General features: G+C 34.6%; 2 protein-coding genes across 2 annotated transcripts in view; one reads left to right on the plus strand and one right to left on the minus strand.

Annotated features, from left to right (window-relative positions):
- The window catches only part of LOC148944241 (uncharacterized), a 160,507-nt gene that overhangs the window by 124,058 nt on the left and 24,060 nt on the right, over positions 1-12,389 (minus strand). The gene's annotated exons all lie outside the window — the stretch shown is intronic.
- The window catches only part of Ptp36E (protein tyrosine phosphatase 36E), a gene marked incomplete at its 5' end in the record, with an annotated part of 274,732 nt that continues 272,161 nt past the window's right edge, over positions 9,819-12,389 (plus strand). The window contains one exon of the mRNA XM_089099875.1: positions 9,819-9,938. Within this exon, the coding sequence (XP_088956001.1) occupies positions 9,819-9,938 (120 nt within the window). The remainder of the gene's footprint in view (positions 9,939-12,389) is intronic.

The following is a 12,389-nucleotide window of genomic DNA, read 5'->3' on the forward strand; positions in this document are numbered from 1 at the left end:
TAGTTTAGTTTATTTTTAGTTAAGAGTTTAGAATTTTATCTTAGAGTTTTAGATTAGAGTTTTTGTTAGAGTTCTAGTTTAGTTTAGTCTTAGTTAAGAGTTTAGAGTTTCTAGATTAGAGTCTTATCTTAGAGTTTTTTTGAAGCTCTAGTTTAGTTTAGTTTTAGTTAAGAGTTTATAGTTTTAGCTTAGAGTCTTAGCTTAGAGTTTATGTTAGAGTTCTAGTTTATTTTAGTTTTATTTAAGAGTTTTGAGTTTTACCTTAAAGTCTTAGATTAGAGTTTTAGTTAGGGTTGAAGTTTCGTTTAGTTTAGTTATAGTTAAGAGTTTATAGTTTTAGCTTTGAGTCTTAGCTTAGAGTTTTAGTTAGAGTTATAGCTTAGAGGTTTAGCCTAGAATCTTAGCTTAGAGATTTAGTTAGAGTTGAAGTTTATTCTAAACTAGCATAACCACAAAATTACACAATATTTTATAGAAATACCAAAACCATAGGTTAGATTAGGTTAGGTTAGGTTAGAGGTTAGGTTTCTCCACTTTTAAGTTAGGTTAGATTAGGTTAGCTTATCATGAGCGCTCATGATAAGCTAACCTAATCTAACCTGAAACTAAACTAACCTGAAACTGAACTGTAACTAAACTAAACTTTAACTCTAACTAAAACTCTAAGCTAAGACTCTATGGTAAAACTCTAAACTCTTAACTAAAACTAAACTAGAACTAAAACTCAAAGTTAAAAAATAAAACTATTAAATAAAACTAAAAAAAAATATAACTCTAACAAAAAAAAACTCTACGCTATTGACAAAAAATAAGATAAGATACATTTCTAAAGAAAACTCTATGCTAAGAACAAAATCTAAAACAATAGGATAAAACTAGAAAATGCTAGAACACTTACATAAACACGAAGCTAAGACTATAAACTAAAAACACTGAACTCTTAACTAAAACTAAAATAAACTAGAACTCTAAAAAAAACTCTAAGCTGAGACTCTACGCTAAAACTCTAAACTCTTAAGTAAAACTAAACTAAACTAGAACTCTAAGATAAGACTCTAAGGTAAAACACCAAACTCTTAACTAAAACTAAATTAAACTAGAACTCTAATTGAAACTCAAAGATAAAACAAAAAACTCTTTGCTAAAATTAAACTAAACTAGAACTCTAACAAAAAAATCTAAGCTAAGACTCTAAGCTAAAACTCGAAACTCTTAACTAAAACTTAGTCAACTAAAACTTTAAGTAAAACTCTATGCTATTACTATAAGCTAAAACTCTAAATTCTTAACTGTAACTAAACTAAACTTCAAATCTAACTAAAACTCTAAGCTAAGACTCTAAGGTAAAACTCTAAACTCTTAAATAAAACTAAACTAGACTAGAACTCTAACAAAAACTCTGAGCTAAGACTCTAAGCTAAAACTCGAAACTCTTAACTAAAACTAAACCAAACTACAACTTTAATTAAAATTATAATCTATGACTATAAGCTAAAAATCAAAATTCTGAACTGTAACTAAACTAAACTAAACTAGAACTCTTAATAAAACTCTAAGCTAAGACTCTAAGCTAAAACACGAAACTATTAACTAAAACTAAACTAAACTAGAACTCTAAAAAAAACTCTAAGCTAAGACTCTAATCTAAAAAAAACTCTAAACTTTTAACTAAAACTAAACCAAACTAAAACTTTAAGCTAAGACTCTAAGCTAAAACTCTAAACTCTTAACTGTAACTAAACTAAACTAAATTAGAACTCGGAATAAAACTCTAAGCTACGACTCTAAACTAAAAACTCTAAACTCTTAACCAAAACTAAACTAAACTAGAACTCTAAAAAAAACTCTACGCTAAGACTCTAAGCTAAAAAAAAACTCTTAACTAAAACTAAACCAAACTAAAACCTTAAGCTAAGACTCTAAGCTAAAAACTCTAAAATCTTAACTAAAAATAAAATAAAATAGAACTATAACAAAAAATATCATATAATAATCTAAGATAAAACTATAAACTCTTAACTAAAACTAAACTAAACTAAAAATTAAACAAAAACTCTAAGCCAAAAACTCTAAACTCTTAACTAAAACTTAACCAAACTATAACTTTAAGTAAAACTCTAAGCTATGACTCTAAGCTAAAAATACCAAATTCTGAACTTTAGCAAAAACTAAACTAAACTAGAACCCTAACTAAAACTATAAGCTAAGACTCTATGTTAAACTCTAAACTCTTAACTAAAACTATAATAAACCATAACTATATCTGAAACTCAAAGTAAAAAAAAAAAACTATAAACTAAATTAAAAATAACCTTGAAATCAAACAAAAAAAAAACTCTAAACTATTAAGTAAAAAGAAAATAAACTACAACTACAACAAAAACTCTAAGATAATAATCGAATATAAAAAAAAACTCTTAACTATAACTAAACTAAACTAAAACTTTAAGCGAACACTCTAAGATAAAAAATCTAAACTCTTAAATAAAAATAAACTAAACTAGAATTCAAACAAAAACTCTAAGCTTGCTCTGAAATGGTCTTTGAAAGGTATTTCTTGGTGTTTAGGTATCCAAAAAGCTGTAAAGTATAGTTGTGGGTGAAAAAGATAAGTACTTCAAGTTGGAAAATGGGTTTAGGAGAGACATTAAGAGAGTAATTTGCTCTGAAACGTTTTTTGAAAAGCATTTCTTGGTGTTGAGGTAACCAAAAAGCTGTAAAGTATAGTTGTGGGTAAAAAAGATAAGTACTTCAAGTTGGAAAATGGGTTTAGGAGGAACATTAAGAAAGTAACTTGCTTGTCATAGTCGATTACGTCATTCTATGCCCATAAATGGATTCCTGTCAGGACCTCCTGATAGGGTTCTACCGATTATGTAATCAATTTCTCAGAAATCCAATTGTCTTAGTCGATTACGTCATTCTATGCCCATAAATGAATTCCCGTCATGACCTTCTGATAGGGTTCTACCGATTATGTAATCATTTTCTCAGAAATCCATTTGTCCTAGTTGATTACGTCATTCTATGCCCATAAATGGATTCCCGTCACAAGCTCCTTAAAGGGTTCTACCGATTATGTAATCAATTTCTCAGAAATCCATTTGTTCTAGTTGATTACGTCATTCTATGCCCATAAATGAATTCCCGTCATGACCTTCTGATAGGGTTCTACCGATTATGTAATCAATTTCTCGGAAATCCATTTGTCCTAGTTGATTACGTAATTGTATGCCCATAAATGGATTCCCGTCACGAGCTCCTTATAGGGTTCTACCGATTATGTAATCAATTTCTCAGAAATCCATTTGTCCTAGTTGATTACGTCATTCTATGCCCATAAATGGATTCCCTGTCACGAGCTCCTTATAGGGTTCTACCGATTATGTAATCAATTTCTCAGAAATCCATTTGTCCTAGTTGATTACGTCATTCTATGCCCATAAATAGATTCCCGTCATGACCTTCTGATAGGGTTCTACCGATTATGTAATCAATTTCTCAGAAATCCATTTGTCCTAGTTGATTACGTCATTCTATGCCCATAAATGGATTCCCGTCACGAGCTCCTTATAGGGTTCTACCGATTATGTAATTAATTTCTCGGGAATGCTCTCCCTTCGATTAACCAATCAATATATCTCTTCCCCACCTTCCCCTTAGAAACATCAAATTAATTCCCCTTTCGTGAATCAATAATTCCCCTTAGAAACAACAAATTAATTCCCATTTCATGACATATCAATCAATCTTGACATCACCTGTCAGACATTATTAAACTTCGCCTGGAAACAATTTGATTAATCATTGACAGTACCTGTCAGACATTATTAAACTTTGCCCGGAAACAATTTGATTAATGACTGACAGCACAGGTGTTCCAAATTCCCAATCGCTTTAATTAACCACGTGTTCTCCCTAATGACTCTAAGCACATGGCCAAAACAACAACAACAACAACATCGACCTTGGAAATTTAGGTCATTGACCCCATTAACCACGTGTTCTCCCTAGAACAACAAATGCTGTTTCCGGGAAACTCATAACATTTGCTGAGAGCAACAACATGAAGGAAGTGTCATTGACCTGCTCCCATTAGACTCAATAATCCATTAAAGTGAGAAAGTTCCTCGTTTTCCATTCTCACTGACAAAAACCATAAAAACAGACATAAATGTGAGAAAGTTCCTGTTATTCAAATTCTCACTGACAAAAACCATAAATCATCCATAACCATCCATGAAAAACATCAAATAAATCGACCAACACACATAACAATCCATGAAAACAGACATAAATGTGACAAAAGTCATTTTTTTCAAGTGAGAAAAATACTGTTTTTTCATTCTCACTGACAAAAACCATAAATCATCCATAACCATCCATGAAAAACATCAAATAAATCGACCAACACACATAACCATCCATGAAAACAGATATAAATGTGACAAAATTCCTGTTTTTCAAATTCTCACTGACAAAAACCATAAACCACGTGGTTCTATGCCCATATATGGTGTGCTGACACGAGTTATAGGGTCCTCTCTACTTCTAATTAGTTTTTTCAATTGGCTAGTAATTTATGGTTTGTCATTAGAACATGTTTTTACTTTTTTCACAGGGAAGGAATTTATGTATTTTGTTTTAGTCAGATTATGGAATTCAGAGACTTTAAAATTAATGTCATTTTTTCCTTTGAGAGCCAGCCAGTTTTCATTGGTAATCCAAGAACCAAATGTGTAAAGGCCATCATTGGAAATTGGGCGATAAGAGGACTGAGTAACAGAAAAAGTATGATTAAAGCTGTTAAGAGGCTTCATTAATAAACAAAAATTGTAACTTCCTCCTAACGGGGCCAAGGGAACAGTAGGGGCATAGAAAGCTTGCATATTGGTGCAAATCAAATCAAGGGTAGAATTTCCTTTTGTTGTTGGTATTTTTACTATTTGTTTTAAATTTAGGGAACTACAAAGGGAATTTAACTTTAGATCATTAGCATCACCTACTAAGAAAATACCGGCGTTCAGGAAATTGCATAGGACAAAGTCGGCACTACTATGCAGTTGTTGGTAGAATCGCTGTCTTTGTACAGCGTTTTGATTTGGGGAATAAAAGAAGAAGCAAAACACAATCAAATTAAAGGGGCGTGGTAAAACTTTGGGTCTTACACTTATCCAAATGATTTCATCGTAATCTGAAAGGTTGGGAGCATGAATTAATTTAGGAAAGAGATAATTATTTACAAAAAATAGTATTCCACCTCCCTTTTGACCTAGGGGGTGATCATGAGGACGAAGTTTTATGAATTGGGAAGGGTTATTAATTTTCAATAAATCAGGGTTCTGTGCTTGGACCTCAGTTACGGCAATTACATCAACTTTGTGTACTTGGCAGATGGCCTCTAGCTCGATCAATTTGTCAAAATTCAGGCTTTCGGCATTCGTAACAAGGAGCTTTGGGAAAGTAAAACGGTTACTAAAGAGGGCAATTTTTTGTTTGCTAATTGTGGGAGACAGTTGGGAGTGGGAGGACCGTGGATCTGGGAGAGGAGAGGCATCTTTTTTGGGATGAAGGCTGGGATTCGTTTGAGAAGCAGGATTAAAAGGCGGGGCTGGGCCGGGCTTGAGAGAAAAGGAGGAAGGCGGACAAATTATGGGGATATTATTAAGTTGGGATTTGGGGGGGACAAAAGTTAGAACTAGAACACTGGTTTACACTAGAGTCGCGTAATTCGATGCTTCCATAACCTGAAGTGCTATGGAACGAATGGATGGAAGTTTAGGGTCTTCTTTGTGGGGATAGATTACGGTGGGGGTCTTAAATTCCCCGGAATGACCTCGTGGTGGGGGGGTGCTTCAATGGACACAGGTGTGTCACTTGACCGGCTCAGTGACTCTCGTTTTTTGACAGAGTTTTCTTGGCACTTTTGGAGGGGGAGAATTTGTTTTCGTAGAGCTGAACTGCTTGCGGTATCTCACTGACCTTTGATGTAATGGTGGGAAGGTTTGATGCAAATCGTTTTTTGACAGGTTCGGACTGATGTGAGAAGGCGTTGGAGGGCGTGGGGACTGTGGGTTTAAATTTTTTTCTGCACTATTTAAGAGCTTTTAAAATATTTGTATCATATTTCAAGTGGATTTGACTGCATTCAAAAAGCTAGTGCTCTTTTTAATAGTCGAAAGCAATTTGAGGGCAACCAACCCCCCTCCCGCGACCACGATCCCCCCAAAGAGATAAAATCAAGATTTTGAGATAGGAACTTTTGTCCACGTAGTTGAAAATTCTGGAAATTATGTGTTTGCGGATGACAACCCCACCACATCCCTCAGGGCAAGCGTTGTAAGTTATGCCCTGAGGGCATATGAGGTTCTTATAGAAATAGTTGTTGTAGTAACTTCAAAAAGGGCTCATTCGATTTGAAATTGAAACGGGTAGAACCCCTTTTAATAGTCTAAAGTGATTGAAGAGCAACTAACCCCCCTCTCACGCCCATCCTTTTCCCAAACACATCCAATCAAAATTTTGAGATGTTCAACGTTGTTGAAAGTTCTGGAAATTAGGTCTTTGGGGATGACAACTCCGCCCTCTCCCACAACCCTCAGGGCAAAGGTGGTAAGTTATGCTTTGGGGGCATATAAGGCTTTTATAGAAAGTTTTGTCATAGAAACTTCAAAAGGGGTCATTCGATTGAAAATTGAAAGGGCTAGTGCTCTTTTTAATTGTTGAAAGGGATTGGAAGGCTTGACATTTTTATAGTAAAGATCGATCTGGGTACAATGTATTATTATTATTATTATTATTATTATTATTATTTTTTTAGACCAGGGCACTTCGTATCGAAGGATTTGTCATAGGAATTTTGAAAAGAGCTCATTCGATTGAAAATAGAAAGGACTAATGCTCTTTTTAATAGTCGAAAGTGATTGGAGGGCAACTAGTCCCCCTTACACGCCCACCCACCCACATTTCCAATATGTTTAAAATATAAAATTTGCCGTAAAATTAAATACAAATGCACTTTATTAAAGCTATTTCCCACTAAGGTATCTCGGTAGTATCCCAAGAACCACTGACGGTGTTATGTTCAAACTTTCGGGGCTACTTCTGCTCTTAAAATTTAACCAAATGAATATAGCGTAAGTGTATCCAAGCTATCAAAGAAAGTAAACACATTTTTTTGGCGAATGTATCAAGTTTCCTATTTCAGGTCAACTACAGGAGGTATGAAACTAAATTAAACACCAATATTTGTGTCCAGATTTTTTTGAAGAGTGTATGTTGTTAAAAATTGCTGAAAATTTTTCTCCAGCATACAAATAGCAGGCCAAACTATAAAGTCTTAAAAAAAGGAACAGATTTAAAGTACTATTTTCTTTTTCCCTCAAAAGACTATGTCAATATAAAACGTACAGAAATTAATTAAAAAAAAACCTTTTTCCATAAAATAAGTTTTTCAAAGAAAAGTAAAGAACTCCATTAAACCAAAAACGAGCAAAAAATAAAATCAAATAATCTACCAAGTATGAAACTACCACAAATCAGCATCGATAAATAAATGAAACCCAAAACGAAAAGAAATTACAATAAATAACCGAGTCAAACTCAAAACGAGCAAAATTAACATGAGTAGGGCTTCAAAACCCCTATGCCTCCCCAAGGCCAGAACATACTTTGCACTTTACTGAAAAAAATACAAATGAATCTGAAATGTCAGTTTAATATACATATACTGATGTTGAGTAATCAAAATGTTAATATTATTTGATTTATTAAAGTTATGAAAGTAAAAAAATTTATATTTTTTCATTTATATTTTTTTTACTCATTGACAAATAAAAACAACACTGCTCAAAACGAAAATAGTTATTAATAAATCGTACACAACGTCCTTACCAGATAGAGGTTTTGAGAGGGAGGGGAAGAAATGCCACTCTTATTAGTAAACCCCTATTTAGCATCGTGATGTTTCTTCTGTTTTCTTGCCTTTGATTCTATTACAAATTAAATAAAATAAGACAAGTTATCTTTAACTTAAAGACAGGAGCAAAATTAAAGCATAAAACGAACAGAAATTATTTCATATATTAGGGGGCTCGCCACCTACTCAAATCTTTGCTCTTTACGCTAAAGTCGAATTTTGTTACAGTTCTTTAAGAATGACCTCTGAATCGCAAAGGTCGTTTAATTAGAATAAATAGCTATTTTGAAAGTACTAAAAAAACTTTAGCGTAAAGAGCGAGGTATTGACTACGGGGCGAACCCCCTAATATATGTAATAATTTAAGTTTGTTTTAGGTTTTAATGTCGCTCCTTACTTTCTGTTAAAAAAACTTGTTTTTTTTATATTGTTTCTGATCGTTTTTTAAGTAATGCTGGAAAATCCGACGGCCCCTTCATAGCAATGTCTCTTCCCCCATGAAAACTTCTGCCATGGATAGATCCTCCCACGTAACCCCTCCCCCGGCCCCCCAGAAAATATTCCCCTTGAAAACGTCTGTATACTTCCCAATAACCAATACTATACGTAAACAATGGGCAAAGTTCATAGCTTGCAGCTCTTCGCCCAGGGGATGTGGGGGATTAAGTCATCCTCAAGGACATAGTTGTTAGATTTTTCGACTATGCTGAACAAAATAGAAATCTCAAGATTTTGATCGGGTGACTTTGGGAAAAAATGAGCGTGGGAAGGGGCCTAGTTGCCCTCCAATTTTTTTTGTCACTGAAAAAGAGCAATAGGACTTTTACTTTCCGTTTGAATGAGCCCTAAAACTATATTTTAAGACCACTAGGTCGATACAATCACCACTGGAAAAAAAAAATAAATAAAAAACAACAACAAATAAACACTCATCAGATAGGAAATTGAAACCTCCACAGTAGGGTTCTCTGATACGCTGAATCAAATGGTATGATTCTCATTAAGATTCTATACCTTTTAGGGGGTATTTCCCCCTTTTTTCGAAAATAAAGCCAATTTTCTCAGTCCTGTAACTTTTGATGGGTAAGACTAAACTTGATTAAACTTATATATTTGAAATCAGCATGAAGATCCAACTCTTTTGATGTATCTATTCGTATTAAAATTCCCTTTTTTAGAGTTTCGGTAACTATTGAGCCGGGTCGCTCCTTACTTACAGTTCGTTATCACGAACGTTATCTCGCTGCTCGAAACGCAGGCAGTTAAGCAGCTAAAAAGGGAAGAGGGGGGCAGCTGTCCCCCGGTCACAGCCTCCGAAGGGGGATCAAACTGATTTGTCTATATTCAGTTATATTGTGTTAGTGATGGTGGGGGAGGGAGGGTAGAATCGACAGTGTCCCGGGCGCTGAAAACGCTAGCTAAGCTTCTGCATACAAATCGATTTCAATAAAGTGAAAATGAAACTATAACGTTCAGAAGGCTTGGGAACAGTAGGCTTATACTTGTTTATAGTAAATTCTATTTATTCTAAGTTGGATTTGACTATTCATTTTAATATATGCTCGTTTTAGAATTCATTCGTTTATCTATTGCAGTACCTTCCATTTTTATATGTTTGGTGAATATTTATTTTTATTCCTGTTTTTTTTTTGTATTTTATTTATTCGTTAATAGTAATTTCTATTGGTTTTAAGCTTGTAACATTACACGACTTCATTTCTCCTCGTCTTAGGTGTTAAAATTGATCTCTATCTTTCTTTGGAAAACTGTTTTTTCGAACCTTTTAAAATTTGATATCTATAAAAAAAAAGTTTTACCATCAAGGGAATCATTGATTACGCTAAATAATGAAAACATTTAGTACTTATTTTGATAGGTTTTTTAAACTTATTTCTTTTTTCTAGCCGAGGAAAGTGGTGCACTTGCAGCAATAGCCGATAAATCTGTTGAGTTAAAAGACTTTCCAAAACATTATGACCAACGAAAGAAATTTCCTGTTTTGCTAAAAGTTGAATTTCAGGTAATATTCTTTGCTTACAAATATAGAAGTCCCCTTAAAGAGCTTAATCTAAGGGGTTGCTCTCTCCCAAAATGTGTGTACAGGTGTGACCAGGTGTGCCCAGCCGGTGCACAGGTGTGCCCAGCCAGTGCCCAGGTGTGGCCAGCCGGTCCCAAGGTGTGCCCAGCCGGTGCCCAGGGAGGGTGTACAGCGGTGCCCAGAGAGAGAGCAACCCCTCGATTCAGACATCGTTTTTACATGTCATAGCAAATCTTAAAGCAAACCGGTTCCCAGGTGTGCCCAGCCGGTACCCAGGTGTGCTCAGGGAGGGTGTACAGTGGTGCCCAGAGAGAGAGAGAGAGAGAGAGCAACCCCGCGGCTTAACCATCACTTGGATCCTTGTTCCAAGATGATTTAATTTTTATTTAGGTTTATTGTCAACAGAATGAAGTGTGTTTCCGAAATTTCGATCTACTAAAAATGGGAATGGGTTAATAACATTTGCTCCCGCCCTCCTTTGAGATATCAAGGAAAACAAAGATACTAAAAAGAGGAAAATAATAAATGACAAAGTTTCAAGAAAATTTAAAGTCTGGTATAATAATCGTTGTGACAATCATTTTAAATGTACAATTTTAAAAGATGACTCTTTCGGTCGATGTTTTTTTCCTTCTAAATCTATTTCTTTTCATTCGTATAGAAAAATGCTTTGACCTACCGTTAATTTTAGCTCAAGCTTTCTATTTAGCTTTTAACAAAGTGCAAATAGCACTCTAGTTTTGGGGAGGAATGATGTAAATACCACAATTGCTTTTGGCAATTTCAGTTCTATTTTTGAATTCATAATGCATTGAAAATTCCGTTACGTTTAAGTTTTATAGTTTTATTAGTAGTAACTTATGTTCATTTTTGGTTAATATCTTATACAAGCCAATTTATGCTAGTTTTAAATTTGTATTCCGCTGAATGCTTTTTGTTTGAAAATCCTGTTTTGTTTTTTTTTTTATTTGGGAAAACAATCAAGTAAAAATCCTTAAAAAAATGAAATGCAATGGATTCTTAAGAGAATGATAACAGATCATGTAATAAAGAACGTTTAATTTACTGGTATTGTGAAGATGTTAGTAGTGATAGGTCAATCTATACAGGAGGGGTGGTAGGAAACTACTACTGATGTTAAAATTGTTCATTAAAAAGAGTACACTTGGGATTCTAAGGAACAACCATTTGCAAAGAAAAAAGGGTGGTAATTAACCACGCTTTAATTGATTGCTTTTTTGCTTATTTTCTCAGCAGTCTGAGCACTATCTTTAGTGGGGGTAGGAAAACTTTTGCAAATGTATAATTCTAGCTACTTATTCCCACATTTTGCAATGGGGGCCTGTGCCTCTTTGTTTGTAAAGACCATATTATTCCCACCTCTTCCTTTTTCTCTTTTTTTTTAAAGTTTTAATGTGGATTTTTTAGTTTTCTTTTTTTAAGTTTTAGTGTGGATTTTTGAATTTTTTCTTCTATTGCAATTCATAATTTTGCAGTTATTTTGTTTAGCAAACCTCAAACAGATTCTGAGTTTGGTTCTCTTATGCAACGAAATTCATTAAATTTGTCAAGCAGCTCGTTTTACATCATTCGGTACTCCTGTACTAAACGGACTCTTTTATGTACTGCAATGGAAACCAGTTACGAAATAGACCGAGACGCGTGATGGAAAACAGGTTTACGCTGCCTTGTGGGGTATAAACAAAGGGTTTCTCACTCCAGGAACTATATTTAAACCGTTGTTTTTTGGGGTTTAGGGGGGGGGAGGTACCTAGGTTAGGCTAGATTACGTATTTAATATATGCTAAACTATCCCCCTCCACCCCCATAATGTACAAATATATAGCCCAAATTTGCTTCTAAACTATTATATATTCATCCTATTTTATTATATTTCATTAGCATTAACCAAACTAGCTGTATATAAATGAGTCCGTTTAGTACAGGAGTATCCATTAGTAGAACCCCCTTATTGACTCCGATCCCTCACCCCTGCTGCCATCTACAATTGAGTCTGACTCTGATCCCACACCATATATGTGCATAGCCTCCCTAGGGGAATGGATTTCCAAGAAATTGATTGCGTAACCTAGTTTAACCTCATGAGCTCGTGACAGGGCTTCATATATGGGCATAGAGTCCCTAGGGAGAACACCTGTGCTGTCAGTCCCGATCCCACACCATATATGGGCATGGAATCCCTAGGGAGAACACCTGTGCTGTCAGTCGTGACGGGGCACCATATATGGGCATAGAGTCCCTAGGGGAAATGGATTTCTGAGAATTGTTTCCGGGCAAAAGTTTATTAATGTCTTTGATGTATTTCCAAGGAGAATTGTTTCCGGGCGAATGTTTATTAATGTCTTTGGAGTTCTTTGGAGTTGTCTTTGGGAAAGGGTTTCCTAGTAATTTGAAAAGTAACAGCGCAGGGAT

The sequence above is a fragment of the Artemia sp. Qi Xiang Cuo genome, chromosome 14 (assembly GCF_049724085.1).
Source record: "Artemia sp. Qi Xiang Cuo chromosome 14, ASM4972408v1, whole genome shotgun sequence".
NCBI lineage: Eukaryota > Metazoa > Arthropoda > Branchiopoda > Anostraca > Artemiidae > Artemia > Artemia sp. Qi Xiang Cuo.